This window comes from Myodes glareolus, chromosome 23 (assembly GCF_982192425.1).
Source record: "Myodes glareolus chromosome 23, mMyoGla1.1, whole genome shotgun sequence".
NCBI lineage: Eukaryota > Metazoa > Chordata > Mammalia > Rodentia > Cricetidae > Myodes > Myodes glareolus.
The window spans coordinates 13085052-13104285 of NC_142048.1; the positions used below are offsets into that span (position 1 = coordinate 13085052).

A 19234-nucleotide genomic window follows, 5' to 3' on the forward strand; every position below is an offset into this window, starting at 1 on the left:
CCAATTACCCTTGGTGCCATTTTATCAGAACTGACAAAATCCATCAAATTAGTTTGTTCGATTTTAGGTTATTACATTCTATAACATGAAATTCGGCAAGGTATCACTGACTCTATGTCATATTTCTCATTACAATTGTTTAAATTACCAAAACATTTTACCAACATATATTGTAGCATATAATAAAAACTTAAATTTTGTGTGGGATAGCAACATTGATGGCTATGTTCAGTGGGTTTGGCAAAGAACCAAGGTGTGTACCAAAAATTATTAATAACACCTGATGCAAACAAACAAAATTTATAGTTTATAGTAATACAAAAAATGAGGTATCAAAATTAATAAAATAATTGGTAGAACACTAATAATATTTTAAGGACTTAACTAAGACTGGGTATAACTGTGCATGTTTAGCTATAATCCTAGCAGGGAGGAGGTTGAGGCAGAAGGCCAGCATGGGCACATATCAAGATCCTGTCTCAAACAAAGAAATAAACAAACAGAATTAGAATGAGGAAAAGTGGACGTAGACAATTTTATGACTTTAAGAAAGTCATATGATTTTGATAAATGAATGAACACCGAAAGTAATAATAAATGCCATTCAATAGTGGCAATGTACATAGTTTCATGTACGTTAAAGGAAGTAACCTAACACAAATTATGTCCCCAATGTTAAATAACTTGAATGACTTACAGAAAAAACACTGCAGGCAACTTATCCATTTCCCTGAGCTTCTCAACAAGATGCGGAAACAAATCCAGCATCCTTCCTGAGTGGTCATGGAAGTCGGGACTCAGCTTCTGCAGCACCATTCTAGCCTGTGACAGTGAACAGAAAGCATTTGTATTAAAATGTGCACAGCAAAGACAGGAATGGCCACTCGGATTAAAATCTTTTCATTGTTGTTTAATCCTTGTTTTTGTTGTTCTTTAAACTAATCCTAGGACAGTATACCACAAGACTGTGGCCAGCCACAGCAAGGACACACACAAACCACAGACTTAACAACAAACTTCTGATGCACTGTACACCACACCTGCAATTGTTTGCGACAACACAAATCTGGCAGAAGGGGAAGGATGGCTCAGTGAGTGGTGCTGTTTCCACTGTAGCAGGAGAAAGAAGCCCCCTCCATGCTGCAGAGGCAAGCACAGTGAACCTGACTAAGAGGTTTGAATGACCAGATAAGCACAGGGAAATGTAACCTAACTATAGCATGTTTCCAAATGAAAAAAAGAACAAATCAAGCTATGAGGTGGGGAGAGGATCACATGAAAAAAATATTATGCATGCTATTAAAAAATTGGAAATCTCAACTTTTGATGATAGATTAAGACTATAAGCTTAAACAAAATAAATGTGTAAGCATATAGCTCCAGGTGAGACTCTAGTACTTGAATAATTTTTAAAATTTAAAATAAAAGTCGTAAGGAATAAAACCCCAAGGCTGCAAACCAGAGTCTCTCGACATGATAGGGACATAGAACACATGAGCTCACAGCTATGTGAATACCTGCAAAGGAGCTCACAAGATCAGTCCCAAAATAATTTCACCATAATTGAGGAGGGGCTCACAGAGTCTCACCCTAGCTGAGCAGCCACTGCCAAAGATGGCTGCTATGAGAGGGGGCACTTAGTGTTCTTCACATATGCTGATAGGCTGCCCATGTTTCAGTGGACGGCCCCACACCAACTCATACACTGGAAGCATTGAGTTTAGGAAGGAAGCCGTGAAGTGTGAAGTTGAAAGAGAAATGGTAGAGGAGTACTATGGGAGGTCTTGGAGGGGAGAATCGGGGAGTGAATTTGAAACCATTATACACATGTACATGAAATTCTTAAACATGATTTTTCAAGAGAATAAAACTCCAAAACTAAGAAAGGAAGAAAAGAGAAAATGTGTTTCAGCTTCATGAGTGCCATCTCTGTGCTGCCAAAATCACCAAAAATCCCAAACACGAGCCCTGTATTCTCTTTTGTTTGCCATCAAATCCAAGAGGAATCTGTAGTCTCTTGCCAAGTTTTAGGATACACTGGAGAAGAGATTTTTTAAAAAATTTCCTTTCTCTTTTTGATCCGGGTTGGAATTGCTGCACTGCAAGTCAAACTTAAAAGTTTAAAACAAACAATGAACTCTGCAAAGCAGAGAAATGGTATTACTGGTTGAATGACACAACTCAGGAAAAAAAATAGAATGCTTTGCCCAAAATGCATGAAAATACCTGCTCCTCGTTCCCGTTTTTAATCCAGTTTGTGAATTCTTCCTTTAAGGTCTTCTCATATTCTCTAACATCCAACTTTTTAATAACTATTTTGTTCTTAAAATGAGTGAAGTTCTCTGGACACAGATCCTGGGAAATGAAGACCACAAAATTCCATAAAAATAATGCCAGAAAATCTAAAGATATCTTTCAATTATATTCTTCCCTGAACGTTTTACAATGTCTTAGGTTAGAGGTAGTTGGACTTCTCTTACCTCCCTGTACCTTCTATTATACAAGAACTATGTGTGAGCTCTTCAAAGGTAAAAAGACAGAGCAAACAGGTCTCCAGGGAAAGCAACCAGCACTCAGGATATAAAGAACAATGTGAGAAGAAAAGAATCTGAGGACTAGAAACACAGATTGGGAAAGGAGTCCCAGCTCCCACAATGTTTGGGAAGAAGAAAGAAGGAACACTTTCAGAAATTGATATTAAACACTGTTTCTAGCCCACTTAATTGAGAAGATATAAGGAAGCCATATCCTCTGGGAAATGGTCTGCTAATCATTTGAAATTATTAGCAATGTAATTTAAATGCAAGTGATAGGAATTGTGACCATGTGTTTCTGAAGAGCAATGTCGGCTCGACCATAACAGCATGGATGTCATGAAGATTCTTTACCTGGGCCCTGGGCCAACTCTTCCAGACCTGAAGCATAGTGTCATATAGCTGGATGCTTTCTCGAGGTGAAAAGACAAGGTCAGAAGGGAATCCATGCTTTTCAATCTATGATTAAAATAAAATTGAGCTTATTACTATCTTATTTTACCTATGGGGTAACAACATTTACAAGAAATGCTTGCTTTGAGCATTAAATGCTGGAAAAATGGTGAAGACTGTAATGAGTCTATTGCTTATTAAAAAGAGTTTTTACATCCGACGTTGGATGGCGATACAGATGGAGACCCATATTGGAACACCGAACTGAGCACTCCACAGTCCAAATGAGGAACAGAATGATGAAGAAAATAAAAAAAGTAATCAGGACTGCGAGGGATGCGAGCACCCACTGATAAAAGGGGACTGATATAATGGGAGTTCACCAAGGCCTGTTGGACTGGGACTGAACGAGGACATGATCCAGCCAGATTCTCTGAATGTGGCTGGCCCGGAGCCTTTTTGAAAAGCCGTTGACAATGACACTGGGACTTGCTTCCTCTGCATGTACTGGATTTTGGCGCTCCAGTCTGTTTGGACTCTCACCTTCCCTGGACCTGGAGGGAGGGGGGAGGAACTCGGGCTTCCCACAGGGCAGGAAACCCTGACTGCTCTGGGGGATGGAGAGGGAGGGGGAGAGGGAGTGGGGGGAGTGGGAGGGTGGTGGGAGGAGGGGCTGAAATGGAAACTTTTATAATTTAATAATAATAAAAAAAAGAGTTTTTAAAATTATGTGTATGTGGAGAGATTCCTCACCCTCTCCCATGTCAAAAGACAGCATGACAGATCCTCTGAAGCTGTTGTGAACCGCCCAGTTGGTGCTGGGAAAGAAACTCAGTCAGGTCTTCTACAGTATCTTGTTAACTGCAGAGACATCCATCTACCCACACCCCCGATGTTAGCCTTCTTTTCTCTTTTAATTATCACTTGAGAGTGGTTATTTTTTTCAGCCAAACCAAGTTGAAACAAAAATTAATCTAAGATTCCTCATAAGTTTAAAAATACAAATCTTTGTTGGGTCACTGGCTTAGGGTTGCTTAAGTTTCTTACCATTTACACAAGGTTCAGTTTCCTCATTTCTAAAATAAAGCATTAGTTATGTCTGTGTCACTAGTTTGTTGTGAAAATAAATGAGGCAATAGATACAAATCTTAGCCATATGTTTGGTACAAAATTGGTTCAGTCTCCTGAAACTAAACAAGCAGTTTCTGAGGAAGTCATGAATAAAGGACAATCAATCTCCAACACCCCCAACAGCTAAGAGGAGGCCTGGTATAGGCAATACTAGGTCAGGCCAGGGCTGAGCCAGCCTCCGCAGCAGCTCTTGGACTTGTCCAGGCATGCCCCCAAACTGTAACCCTGACCAGTCCATGACCAGCTACTGACTAGCCCCAGCCAATTAGAACATACTATTTCGATTGTCACTTGCTTAAGCCAATCTTATCTAAAATGACCAAACTTCCTTGGGCACTCCCCTCAGGAAGGCTTTAAAAGAAGTCCCTGCTTCCTTTTTGCCTTTGTGTAGGGTTGTTGACCCCGACATGCTATAATAATTTAAAAAACTCTTTTCTTTTGCATCAAATCTGGTCTCGGTAGTCTTTGGGGCTCTGGGTAGAACATTTTTAATAACATTTAAGCCTAGAAATTACTCTATATTCTTGCTACCAAGTTCTAAGACTCTAAAGACTCATGCAACAGCATGATCTTTGCAGAAGTTGCATAAGGTCAGATCATACTATAGCTACTCTATTGCTTTCCAGTTATTCCATTATTAGCTACCAGGCAGAGAGGGAAGGTATTTGGAGCAAGCACTGAACCAGTATACTTGAAGCTCTTTAAAGGTAACATCTCTTAATCTCTTTACACAAAACAAGTAATTTCTAAAGTATTGTACTAGTTTTAAAGATACTGGATAATGATGATTACATGTGAAAATCTGTAGATATCTGAAAGAGAGTGAGGAAAGAAGAAAGAAAAGAAGAGAAAAGGAAGAGAGGGAGAGAACAAATGGATTTCCTTATTATTGATGACTGGCTTAACATCTATATTCTCAATATAAGTTAAGTCATAGGATTTCTATCCTAGTTCAGTTAAGTTTGGAGTTTGAATTGGGCCATTATCACTAACAAGAGGAGCTTTCTTCACAAACATTTTACTAGAAAAACTCCATATTCATATTCATTTCATTGGCTGTGGAAGTCATTGCAATGCATGCACAGTCAAATACTGTCATGTGGAGTTCACTCATCAGTAGATGTGATAGACAAATCCTTCATGTCAACATGGAGCTAATCAAAGGTCTGAGATTACATTTGGTCGTACCATTTGCTTAGTGCAGTAGTGAGTGAGTTGTCTATCTCTCACTTCCATTATTGTAAAATGAAAGTTAGAGTAGAATATCCATCTTACAATTGTGACGGTTAAAAGAGATAAAATGTGCAAGTATTCAAATAAGCTATTCTTTAAAAACAACCAGTATCCACACCACCATGTCTTAGTAACTGGAGCTACAGGAGATTCATCCCGCAGCAGTTATTTCAGAACACTAAAAGGCAAGTGCTGAAGGTCCAGTGGTAATCTGACTTTGCTGACACACAAACACAAAGTGCTGTGGAGAAGTTAACCAACCAGTTGACGAAACCACAGAAGATTCTAAAAAAAAAAAGTCTTCATATTATAAGAACCTCAAAAAAAAAAGATCTGTGCATTGGCATATGGTATTTGGGAGGAACAGGATAGTAGTAGCATGAGGGCTTCCAAGAAAAATACATTTTGTAAATACAATATAAGTAAGAAAAGCCCCTGAAAGACCTTAGATCTCAAGAACTTACTTAGCTCTTTAAAAAAAGTCCAGTAAAGCTTTTAAAAGAATAGAATTATAATTAAGAAACCATATTCAGTATCAGAATTTAGAATATACTTAATTATTCAGGTTTTGGAAGGAAGAGAAAGAAATGGGAATCATTTTAAGGCCAATGTGAGTTTAAAATGAAACTTTCAAGGCAGTAGGAGAAAAAAAGTCAGGTATAGGCAGGAAATATTTTAAAAATTGACCCCTCCTGTAACATGAGAGCCAGTTTGTTGGGGTTTATGTCCCGCCCAATACCCAAACAGCTGGCAAACCCCAAAGAAAATCACACAGTCTCCATAAGTTATAACACTATTGGCCCATTAACTCAGGCTGCTTATTAGCTCTTATAACTTATGTTAGCCTATTATTTTTATCTATGTTAGTCACATGTCTCAGTATCCTTCTCAGTGGGGTACCTTACATCTTGCTTCTCCGGTGGTCTGGGCAGAACTGTGTAGCATGAGGGCCGGCTTGTTGATGTGTCTGTCTCGCCTGGCACCCCACATCCGGCATACCCCAAAGAAAAATCACACACAGAACTCCATAAGATTATAAACTGATTGGCCCATTAGCTCAGTCTTCTTATTAACTAATTCTTACATCTTACAGTAACCCATAATTCTTGTCTGTGTTAACAATGTGGCTTGGTACCTTTTTCAGCTGTCAGTTCACATGTTGCTTCTTTGGTGGTCTGGGCAGGAATGGTGGAGGGAACTTCCTGCTTCCCAGAATTCTCCTGTTCTCATGACATCACCTCTATTTCCTGTCTGGTTTTCCCGCCTATACTTCCTGCCTGGCCAATCAGCATTTATTTAAAATATGATTGACAGATTACAGACAATTCTCCTGCACCATTTCTAATAATCTGTATCTCACCATGTCCTAACCTGAATCTGTCTCAGAGAAGAGAGTTATGGTGACTGCCTCACTGCCTTCTTCCTACCAGCATTCTGTTCTGTTTACTCTGCTTACCTAATTTTCTATCAAAGGTCGAGGCAGTTTCTTTATTAACCAATGAAAGTAACACATAGACAGATAACCCTCCTGCATCAGAACTGGGAGGAATAAGCTTCCTCCTTCCCAGAATTCTCCTGTTCTTATTGCATCACCTCTGCTTCCTGTCTGGTTCTTCCTCCAATTCTTCCTTCCTGGCCAATCAGCATTTATTTAAAATATGATTTACAGAATACAGACAATTCTCCCGCATGATTCAATAGACTTCTTGACATTGTTTCAAGGTCTCTAATTTGCTGAGTCATTATCAGAGGCAGGACTTGATAGTTATGGCAATGGGAAGCATGTGTTTCTGGATTAAGGTCTTACACATTGTTCACATTCTTATATATGAGGCTTTTACACACAAAGCTGTAATTGCACAGAGAGCAGAGATTAAATTCTGTCCTCAACATTTCATTAATGGTACTAATTAAGAGAGATAGGCAGACATGGATGCTTAACAGATGGGGGAAAAAAGGAAATGGAAAGAAATAATGTCCCCAAACTAATAGAATCATCAAGTTAAAGTGTTTAGTAGTTTCTAAACTCTGAAGAGTTAGGATGTTAGCATCCTACCATTGAGAAACTACAGAAACGAGAACAAAGTTTTAGTGTTCCCTCTGCATTCTAGCATTCTAGCATTCAGATGCATTCTGTACAACACTGTATTTTCAGCTGTTAGCCAGACAGTGCTGTGACATGGAACAACTGTGGCAAAGGTTGTTACTTACATGATCTGTGGTTAGTGCGGCACATGGGTGAAAATGATCAAAGCAAACGTCACCCTGTCTCACAGAACATACGTGCTTCTCTAGGTCATTGTATCTCTCTCCGTAGATCACTGAAAGGGGAAGAGTGAGATTTCCAAATTATCAAAAATATGGTTAGTGGAATAATTTTAAAGAAAATAGCCAAACCAACAAACAAGGCTATACAACTACACAGAACATACATACCAAGTCTAACTTTGTATGACTGTCTGGCTTGTGCTTGGTCTTTGTGATGACTGCCACGAGAACCAGCATTTCTTTTGGACAAAGTTTTTTCTCCCATTGCACTGTCTACTTCTTTCCAGTACCTCTTTACAGACCGGAGCCACCTTTAAAACATAGACATATTACTTATGATTGTAATCAGTAATGTGCCCAATTGTTCATGCTTCATTTGGCTACCAGTCCTTGATATTATTTTGAAAGCTGTGAAATCATTAGAAGTTGGGAGCTGCATACAGAAGTCAGTCACTAGCAGAGGGACTTTGAAGAGTAATTGACAACCAGCATCAGCCATCACAAAGATTATACTGGCCAAGGGTTCTTATCTAGCTCTCTCTGCTTCCTGTCTGTTGCCATGTAAACAAACTGTCACCTCAGGCTCCCACTTCTATGGTTGAAGCCTCACCTCCTTTTCTTTCCCACTGTGACAGGCTGAAATCTTTCTAAAACCCTGAGTCTAAATAAAGGAATTCTCTCTTAAGGTATTTTTGTTCACATTAACACAAAAGTAACTCATACATTATTTTGGAAATAGCTTACATGAAATTAAATAATTATATACAGAAAAACTTACGTCTTAAAATTTTCATATAAGGAAATTATTTCTAGAGCCACATAACCTGAAATAAATTTCTAACTTCCCTACTATTAACTCTGAGTCCTGCATGAAACATTTAATGTTTCTGTGCCTGCCTTTTACGTTTAAAAATCAATAGACTTGTAAAAGTACTTTTATCTAATAATAACTATGGAAATAGTAGTACATTGATATTTAAAAAATTACTGTATGCAAAGTACTTTCGATGAAATGTGACACATGGGAGATGCTAGGGGATACGTTGTTATCAGTAGTCAACCTTTGAGCTCAATATAGGGATGTATAGCTTTCAATTAATAAAGCTCTGCTCTCTTTCTAATCAAGTCAATCTACAAAATGAGATGATTTTGGAATCGATGGCTAAATGTAGCATTCTATCATTTTGGTTTATGTTTCCTAGTAAAGGGGGTGAGGGAAAGAAAAGGAATATATAGCTCTCATTTTATTCTGGAGCTATGACATGATACTTCCTATTCAGCTGGAGAGCTGACCCAATGGGTGCTGGGTATTTCCTTGTAGAGAGTTGCCAAGACATATCAGAAAGACCTAAACAGACAGCAGTTTGAATATTTAGAGAGTGCTATGAGTTAACTGGAAATTGAGATAACTTTAAAACCCATAAGGATTATGAAATTCAAACTTTCAAAATAGATAAACATTATGTCCAAAGTATGACTGAATCCATACTCAGTAAGATCCTGAGGGTTGCTTATGGTGGCTGAAAGGGCCAAAAATGGGCATCGGATCATCACAAGGAGATGCTCCCAGATTTCTGCTCCCTTTTTTCCACCAAGACAATGTACCTATAAAAGAAAAGAATGTTTTCAATTGAAAGGTTAGTTTTAAGAATGGTAAATTAAAATAACATCTCGACACTTGAATTTACATTAATATTTTTAATCAATCTACCTGTGACTCCTTTTCATTTTGCTTTCAAAACATTCTTTCAGGCCTATGTATTTCTTGCCATGTGTACTGACAATCAAAACACCACACCTCAGTTACTACGCAGTACCTTTGTGACTATTGTCCTAATTTATCACCTACATTCTTGACATCACATAAAAAATGATATCCTTCAGAGATAAATGATATCTAGTCATGTCAGTAGTTAATTATTTTTTCCTTCCTTGTATATTAAATGCAAGTATTACATGGGACACATAATGATTGGCTTATTTGGCCCTCTGTTGCTATTCCAGCATCATGTGAAGTCACTCATCCAATCTTACAATTACCCCCACACAGCAGTCATTTCTTTGTTTCTTAGCACACACTTCCCATGCTAGAACTTTCACATAGCTGTCTCACTGCTTAAAATATTCATAGAAATAAAGTGAAAAGCCAACAAATATAACCATGACTTCTGAATCTGTGAAGCGCTGTGGGACAATGGTCTTGTACTCTGTAAAGAGTTGTCACTTGTACTGGTTTAATAAAGGGCTGATTGGCCAGTAACCAGGCAGGAAATATCGGTGGGGCCACCAGAACAGCAGAATTCTGGGAAGAGGAAAGACTCAGTCTGCAGTTGTAACCCAGACAGAGAGGAAGCAAGATAAGGGTGCCTTGCTGATAAAAGATATCAAGCCACGTGGATAACACAGACAAGAATTATAGGCTAACGTAAGATATAAGAGTTAATAAGATGCCTGAACTAATAGGGCCAACCAGTTTATAATTAATGTAAGCCTCTGTGTGTTTCTTTGGGACTGAGCAGTTGCAGGATCGGATGGGACAGAAACCTCTGTCGATAGTGAAGTTCATCTTAGTGTCACAAGTTTAAAAAGGTTCTGTGGATCATCCATCCATCCCAGAGTGGTCTTCCAGCCTGCCTTCTGCCATTGTTGCGTGGTGACTGACACTCTTGATCTTTACAAGAAGCACCACTGGCATCTTATGAGTACTTGTGTTCTCTCACTTGTCTTGTCTTTCCTACTTAATGTATATCTGCTAACCTGAACAGTTCTAGCGTTGACACCATGCCTGCCTCCAGAAAAGCCTTCTCAAATGAGGCTGAGTACATGAATGCACGACCACCTTAAATTAGATGAATGAAAGATCCTTGAATGTAGTCTTAAATAAACAAGTTAAATTTGACCCCTGGAAATAACCCTTAAAAGACTTACTATTAATGAAGCAGTTTTACATACAGGTGTAGAGATGTATATATACATATTTTCTACCACCTGTATGGCTTTTTCTTGGTCAGATGATGTAGGAGCTGAATTATATAGGCCAATATTCCTAATTGTATGGCAGTCAGAATTCTGACCCACCTGGCAAGACACAATTTGCACATGCCATACAAAAGGTGGTCACCTAGCCTTTGATAGTGGGACAGCCTGATGTCATTCTAAGCAAATGGTCAGGATATGCTAATGCTGTTTTGCTCCTTCTATTATAATTCAGGAGGTCATTTGGAGAAAAGATGTTTTTCAGTCTACGTGAACAAGCATATAGAGCAGACATAGATAGGAAGATGTGACAAAATGAGCATAGAAAGGTGTGGACGTGACCACAGTCCTTCTCCCTGCTACCTAGGAAACAGATGCTAATGAACTCCCCCTCAGTTTATGTTTTGATATAAAAGCTGTTTGGAGAATAAACACAGGTGATTTTCAGAATGTGAACTCAGGATTTCATGAAGGATCCCTTCTATGAAAGGAAGTTTCATGAAAGGAGTTTTCATGAAAACTCCTTCCCTATAAAGTCAAGAGAGTTGTGTAAAAATGTGTGTTCCCATGCCATCTCTCTGATACAAGAAATGATTTACATCAAGGCTGGACCCTGACAGAATGACATACAATTCCGCTAAATATTTAACTTTGATTTTTGTAATGCAATTTCCCTGACCTTAGCAGAATAGACACTAGCCTTCGAAGCCTTTAGCAGTTGCCTTCATATAAAATTGGAAGAACTGTAGTGTCCAATATTACATCATTTCAGGGTTTGGAATTCAAGCTACAACTAGGTGTTCTAGATTGCTTTGTAAATTTTTCACATGAGTGTTAACCTACCATTATGTATGGCTTGTATTATTTAAATAAAACTATGAAAAGCCCCCAGAATACAAATCATATAGGTTAACTAAAACTAAACATAGTAAGTCAGTATAAAACATATAAAAGCAAGGATTGTTTGGTAATTTCAAGCTTATAACACAAAGGAAAAGGCTGGGGATTTCGGACAATGGTAAACTACTTCAATGACCTGCATTTAATCTCCAGGACTACAAATTATTTATCACCAATATTATTATTGAAGTGAAGTGAAAATAAGCTAAATATAGGCTTTTTCTTTTCAGTTTTAAATACAGGAATAGAAAAATGCTCTTTTCTATGGGGCTCTAAGTCTCTGAATAAATATACTGAATGATGCTGCTATAGAACTCCACTAAGTGGCTTCCATCAGAACGTCTGCATCTACATTGGTTTTCACCCCACTCTAGTGCTCAGGGACACTGATACACAGGTACTACTTCAGTGGGACTCCAGGTTCTCTGGTTTTCTGACTTAGACTAATTTCTGAGCTGTGGCTATATCTTAGGAGACGAGGAAGCTGACATCTTTTTTTCTGTTGGCCCCTCCCAGGTTGCCTGAGCCAGCTGTGTACCTGAGATAAGGTTTACTACTTGAAATACAGCCCATTTGATCAGACCCTCCTTTGCAACTGGAAGCAAATGCTTCCTTACATTGTCTCTTTAAGATTAACAATAAGTTTTTCTCTCTCTGGATTTCTTCACAATTTTTTATGAATAAAAAACCTATTCATAAAACTGCATTTTGAATAGGGTATTTGTTTTCCTTAAGGATTGTGACAGACAGAACTGTTTGTATCATCAGTATCATTTGCTGGTACATAAAACCTTTGCTTTGGAGACTGGACAGAATTTTAATTTTTTTCGAGGAAAACGTGTATCATGAGTTTAATTATGTCCCTCTACAACAACATCCCCAGTAATGACCAGTTCCTCACACATGCAGATCTCTCACCAATACATACTATTGAGTCACACAGACGTGAGTCAAGAGGATGATTCAGTTGGGGAAAAGCTCAGAAGAAAATTGCCTCCTAATCTGAACTCCATCAAGGGGTGGATGTCCCAAAGCAGCAAAGACATGTAATATTTATGGGCACTGGGAAGTTAGCCTGAGAGGTAAAACAAAGCCTACCTCATCAAATATGACGTATCTGATCCTCTTCACCCACCTTTGGCGATGAGGAGCCAGTAGCAGACTTTCAAACGAAACAGGATCGGTAACAAGCACCTAAACACAACAGTAGGGGGTGAAGAAACACTTAGAATGTGCATAGGTATAAAACTACATGAGGTAAAGCTTTGAGTCCTGGATGTATCTCTAATAATTAAGATCTGATACCACATTTAAGGATTGGATTCATTACACTTCTGATGTATTAGCTTTAACCACATGAAACTTTAATTTTGTCCTGAGACAAAATATAAGAATATCACATTTGAAGAGCAGATTCTTCTTTATGAGCCTTCCAACTGTGTCCAGCCCTAAATGGGGCACCTACATTGACCTCTTTCCCTACTCCTTCAAGAAACAATCAGTAAAGGAGATGGGAAGAAGGTGAGAGTCAGGGCAAGGGGTAGAGTCTTGTGAACTGCTGTCTTCTGAACAAGGCCTGGCAATTCCACCCATGCACTAACAGTAACTGTGGTTATCTCTGTACAAAACCTGCAGAAGATCAAACCAGTCAAAATTCCAGCATGAATGAGGAAGGAGCTCACAAGGCAACACCCCCTTAAAGGAGTTATTGGCACTTGGTAGCTGCTGGGAAAGAGACATGATACTGGGAGGCATATGGGTTGGAGGGACAAAAAGAGGTAGAAGGAAAAAAATGGGGGTGGGTGGCTATGATTAATATACTTGAAACATATATACAATAATCAAAGAATAAAAAGGTTGCTTTAACTAAATGAATAGCTTAAAAAGAAAAATATATAAAAATCAAAGTCATTAATTTTAACTATTTTGATTCTTCAAATCTAACACTACAGAGAAATTATGTTGAATGATGTTTCTTTGAAAAACAATCCAGACTGCATATTGCCAAGTCTACTACATATTGCTTTACAAGTATGTCTTAATTTTTGTTTTATCCTAATTTCTGATGTGAAAATTCAATAAGAAAGAAAACTATAACTTCATTAATACTACAATATATATTCATTAACTATAATACCACATTACATTTTTAAATAAAATATCTTGAACAAGAGAAAATAATTATGATAATATGTTTCTAGCCACTAAGTTTTGGTAGCTTGGAAAGATCTTTGGATCATTTTGAATCCCATTGTAAACAACATATAAATGTAAAGTTTAAATCAAAACAAAAGTATCTTTAGATAAAATAAATTCTATTTTTCACATTCTTTAGAATATAACAAATTCATATTTTCCCTGAAATATTTTTGTTCTTCACAAATTCAAGGAAATTATTTTTACAGGTTTTGAAAAGATGTTAGATTTATAGTCAAAAAGATGTAACATTGTTATATAATCTGATGTCAAGTTTATTAAACAGAATATCAAACCTGGCAGTTAAGGGCATCATGACTGTAGTCCTTAGTGAAAACACCACACAGAACTTCACCAGCTGGAAGAATTTTGGTGTAACGATTTTGAACAGTCGCTACCACTTGATTAGCAAGCGCCTGATTGACAGGAAAACAGATGTATTAGCTACATAATAAAGTGTAGATTAGCATAATTTGGTGGACTGATGGGGATTTACAAAACTATGTTTTACTATGCAGGAAAATTAACAAACCATTTTCTCTACCTGTAGTAAAAACTCTCCATTTGAGCTCTTGGATTAAAAATTTGAACTGTGATTAACAACAACCTACTGTAAAACAGAAATAGAATTTGTTTGAAAGTAAAATGACAAATGTAACCTTTATAGCAGAAGAATCAACATGTATAGCACAACAGTTGAAAAATCACCCCTCATGATCTGAGTTTATCACAGGAAGAAGCCTAAATAGATTTGTATCATATTTCAGAATCTACTCCAGATAGATGTCAGAAGTTTGACTACATATACAAATCTGCATTGTATCACTTAGGATCTAGCAGGCAGCCTGGCCGGTGGACTCTATAAAAATTCAAGCATCTATTACACACGTTATAGTACCAAAAGTATGTACCATATAGATGATAATGTAAAATTTAAAATATATCTGTAAACATATTTAAAAGTCCAGTCCAGTGGTTAACTTTCTTGATTCATAACTGATGTGGGAGGGTCCACTTCACTATGGACATTGTCACCCCTGGGCTAGCGGCTCTTGCTGCTATAACACAGCAGGAGAAGCAAGCCCTGAGGGAAACATCATACCTCTGGATCAATTCCTGCATCCAGGTTCCTACCCAGTTTGGGCTTCTACCCTGATTTTCTCAGTGATGAACTGTGCTGTGGAAGTGTAAACTAAAATAAACCCTTTCCTCTCAAAATTTCTTAGATCATGGTATTTTATCACAGCAATAGGAATGAACACTAATAAAGACAACCACAAATGAAAATGTGAATAATACTGACTATACAAAAATTTAAATACTATCATTGGTACGAATAACTATAATAAGCTAAGGTAAAAGCCTGATCCATAAATGTATATTTCATTACAGTTCATAAAAAAGATATATTATGTGTTACAGAAAAGTTGATGAATAATTAAAAGGACCAATTCCTCTAATGTAAAAAGTAGACAAATGTGTTCTCAGGTACATCATGAATAAAGAAATACCACAGACCAAAAGTCATGCATATTAATACTGCACAAATCACTAGTCAAAAGAATTCACATCTAAATATAAAAATATAAACATCTAAAAATTCTACTACCTCTGAATTCTGAAACTCACAGAATGACAACAGAAAGCTTGAGAAAGATCTGAGATTTCATCTCACTCCAAATAGAATAGTTAAATCAAAACAAATGTTAACAGTTGGAGGAAAGTGTGTGGAAAGGAGAACCCTTAGCCACTATGTGTAAGAGTTTTAACTGGTATATCCATTGTATAAATCATTACTGAGGTTTCACAAAGCATGAGAAATGAAACACTCATGGCCTAGATACATCACCCCTTCGTGAGTATATAACCAATAGTCTTCGAGTCTTACTAGAGAGATATGTGAACATCCATGTTCATATTTCCACTATCTCAATAGCTCGGAAGTGGAAGCTGTCTTGATGTCCAACAATAAATTAATAGAAAAAGAAAATGTCCAATTACACAATTCTACTCAAATATTGAATGAAACAATGTTGTTCATAAAAAAATGGATGGAGCTTGGAATTATATTAATTAAGGAAAATAACATATTCAGAAAGACAAATACCATATGTTTTCTCTTATATTTTGCTCATAAAACTTAGTTTTTAGAATATGTATATGTATAATGTTGATTAGAGTAGATATAAGTCATGAAAGTAGAAAAGAAATCAGGAAAGGAGAAATAAGTCATAAGGAGGAAGAGAAATAAGGTAATAGATAATTACCATTGAAAATGGAATGGAGATACAGAAGAACTTAGGGGAGCAGTGGAGGAAATTATATTGTAGGAGAAGGGAGGGGTGAAGGAGGGTCAAAAAATAAAAAAAATCTATGTATGAAGATTATGTTAGGAAGACCATTACTTTGTATGCTAATTTTAACTAGTGAAAATAAATAAATGGATCTGCTACATATCCATGTCTAATATTTCTGAATAAGTTCTGGCATAAAAAAATATTACATGCACTGGATTCCTACCTTTGTGGGTGAGACATACACAACCACGCCTTCATCACTCTCCTGCAGCACCTTCTCCATGCAGTAGTAGGAAGCATAGGTTTTGCCAGAGGATGTGGGGGCAACAATCACTGCAGACTCATAGTTATCCACCACATCCAGGAGCTCTCGCTGCAGGGGTCAGACCATGATTAGTGTCAATCAAACAAGTCTTTTGCTACCCAAAGAGATCACTCTTTTTCCATTTATGATTATTCTGAACCTCCATAGTGGAAAGGTGTGGACTCACAAAAAAATTAAAAGGGAACTCATAGACAACTCATTCCTTCAAATGATGCAATTTGTTTGCTTTAGCAGCTGAGAGATGAGTTGGATGTGTGAAAATGGAGTAAAAGACTAAAAGAGAGGGAATCGGTATGGAGGGCACTGAAGCAAGTATGTGTATTGACAGAAATGTGATCCAAGTATACAACATACGCTGAGAAAAGACCATAATGACACATTTTTTGTGCAATGAGTATATGATAATATTTTAAAAATCACTCAAAAATAGTGTCATAAAAAAAGGTCATATTACTAGAAAGGTTGTTTTTAATAGTTAGGAGTACAGAGAGTCTTTGAGAAATACGGTTGTTGGAACCAGCCAACCCACATTTTTATAGCACTAAGCAAATGGTTGAAGTGCAGAGAGAGCAAAGATCCTTCACTTTGCTGCATATTCTTGATGGGAAACTATTTGGGAGCATCATCTTTGCATCTTATGGTTTTCTTCATCCAGATGATGAGTAGCGAATAGAATGGAAAACCATGGGAAGTACAGAAGACATAAAGAACTCTCAAATGTCAAACTGCCCACCCCATGAATCAAGTTCACATATGACACACTTCAGAATGAAAGAGGCATAAAAGAATTAGAAGGTTTGTGAACAGGAAGAGTAAATTTGATTGCCCTGTAGTCTACACTGAAATAAGTAATTGGTCACCTGCTCATAGAAAATCAGCAATTTTTTAAAGAATAACATAAGAACATAAGAAAAGGCCCATGCTGCAGTTTTCTTGTGGTATTAAGTTTCCATGGAATCCTGGAATCCTGTCCCCATGCTGAAGATATCCGGAGTAATTGAAAACTTTAAGAACTGGAGTATACCTAGAATTCCATAGGTCACTATGAGTAATAGCCTTGGGAAGTAAAAGATTTGTTATGGAAGGCCTCAGTCAAACTATCTTTCTCTGATTCTTGCTTTCATTGTTATGCTTTCTCACACAAGCTGCCCCACCAAAATGTGTTGCCATTCTGTTGTAAAATTGTCACTGGAAGCCAGACCAATGGGGAAATCCAAACTCTGATGTTAAAACAGGAAATGGCAGGCAAATAAGCATCTTTATATTTAAGCTAGGCTTCCTTGGGTTTTTCATTACATTAATTAGAAGTGGTTTACAAAATCTGAACTGAATGGGACTATTTAGACTGAACCTACAAAATTGCATTTGCATAAGTAAATAATATTCAACTTATCAAATATGTGTGTGTGCACACATACTGTGGACCAATGATCTTGTGCCTTGTAAAGATTTATCAGTTGTATTGCTTTAATAAAATGCTGATTGGCCAGTAGCCAGGCAGGAAGTATAGGCAGGGCAACCAGAAAAGGAGAATTCTGGGAAGAGAAAGGGCTGAGTTCATAGTTGTCATCCAGACACAGAGGAAGCAAGATGAGACTGCCTTGCTGATAAGAGGTACCAAGCCACGTGGCTAACATGGACAAGAATTATGGGCTAGTATAAGTTATAAGAGTTAATAAGAAGCCTGAGCTAACAGGCCAACAAGTTTATGATTAATATAGACTTCTCTGCATTTCTTTGGGACTGAATGACTTTGGGAACAGGCTGGACAGAAACCTCTGTCAACAAAATGGTGGCAATATGGCAAATAAACCCACTTAAAACCTAAGAGAGTTTGAGAAGCAATTCTAGACACAAAAAGAGCAGAGTTAAGCATAGCTTCTTGGTAACAGCATTTTCCCAGGTGGGCTCTGTTTGCTATAGGCAAGTGTGTCTATTTAAGAGAGGCTTCTTGATTCAGCTTTAGATGCAAATACCTTGCAGACTTTTTAAGAGGCTCTATCACAAAGCACTTAAATGTTGTTAATGAGTAACCAACAGCATGCTTTTTGGTGGTAGCAGGGACCTTGTAACTCCATAGAATTGTGACAATAAACATGACTACCTTAAGTACCTTTGCTATAAAGCTACACTCTCAGAAACTAAGGAATGTGGTGGATCCAGCCAGCAAAGCCATGGCTTTAATTTAGCCATATCACTTAGCACATTAAAGACTCATGTGGTCAGAAAAAGAGAGATAATTTAAGATGAAGACAACCTATGAATGGGACACAGTGTGTTTAAAAATTATGTAGCCTTGGGAGAAAAAAAAAGAATGAAGACCTTTAAAAACAAAAAAAGGAAGAGAGTAGTTGGATGTGGTGGCATACAACTTTATTCTCCGTACTTGAGAGACAAAGACAGGCAGACTTCTATGAGTTCAAGAACAGCTTGCTCTAGAGTGAGTTCTAGGACAGCCAAAAATATACAGAGAACCCTTTCCCAAAAACCAAAAATTAAAAATAAAAATAAAAGAAATAGAGGTAAAAATAAAGTTACATAAAGCTGGAAAATACACAAAGAATCTGGATACTGTATACTACTGTGTTGTCTTTGAATTGTTTGACTTCTCAGGGAGGAGCAGCAGCTGATAAAAAACATTTGATTATAAATACTACTGGATTAATCCAACATATATATTTTGAAAATGGTTTGAATTCAAAATTTAAGTCAAAGGAGATGTTACTTTGGAGAAGAGGTTTTGCTTTGTTTCCACAGGAAATGAAAGGCTGTGGATTCATTCTAGGCTAAAAACAAATCAGGTTTGATCAAGGAAGTCCCCTGAGAAATCTCTGATAAGAGAAGATGGCCCAGATGTCTGAGTTCAACATCCATAACAGTCTCAAGTCTGCTAGCTGAGATAATTAAGCCTCATAGAATATTTCAGTCAAGACTTTACCATAATTCAAAATTTTTCTTTAGATCCCTGTGAGATTATCAGC

At 37.3% G+C, this 19234-nt stretch overlaps 1 protein-coding gene across 7 annotated transcripts in view; it reads right to left on the minus strand.

Annotated features, from left to right (window-relative positions):
• Nucleotides 1–19234, minus strand: part of LOC125413989 (putative ATP-dependent RNA helicase DDX60) — a 337410-nt gene that overhangs the window by 170016 nt on the left and 148160 nt on the right. For all 7 annotated transcript variants that reach the window (XR_015736168.1, XR_015736167.1, XM_087900928.1 and 4 more), the window contains 9 exons: nucleotides 16152–16301; nucleotides 13928–14047; nucleotides 12534–12629; nucleotides 9049–9164; nucleotides 7728–7870; nucleotides 7503–7612; nucleotides 2889–2993; nucleotides 2227–2355; nucleotides 698–822 (listed from right to left, as the gene is read on the minus strand). Coding sequence is in view for 5 of the 7 variants with exons in the window: in XM_087900928.1 (XP_087757054.1) it covers nucleotides 698–822; nucleotides 2227–2355; nucleotides 2889–2993; nucleotides 7503–7612; nucleotides 7728–7870; nucleotides 9049–9164; nucleotides 12534–12629; nucleotides 13928–14047; nucleotides 16152–16301 (1094 nt within the window). In the remaining 2 variants the exon portion in view is untranslated. The remainder of the gene's footprint in view (nucleotides 1–697; nucleotides 823–2226; nucleotides 2356–2888; nucleotides 2994–7502; nucleotides 7613–7727; nucleotides 7871–9048; nucleotides 9165–12533; nucleotides 12630–13927; nucleotides 14048–16151; nucleotides 16302–19234) is intronic.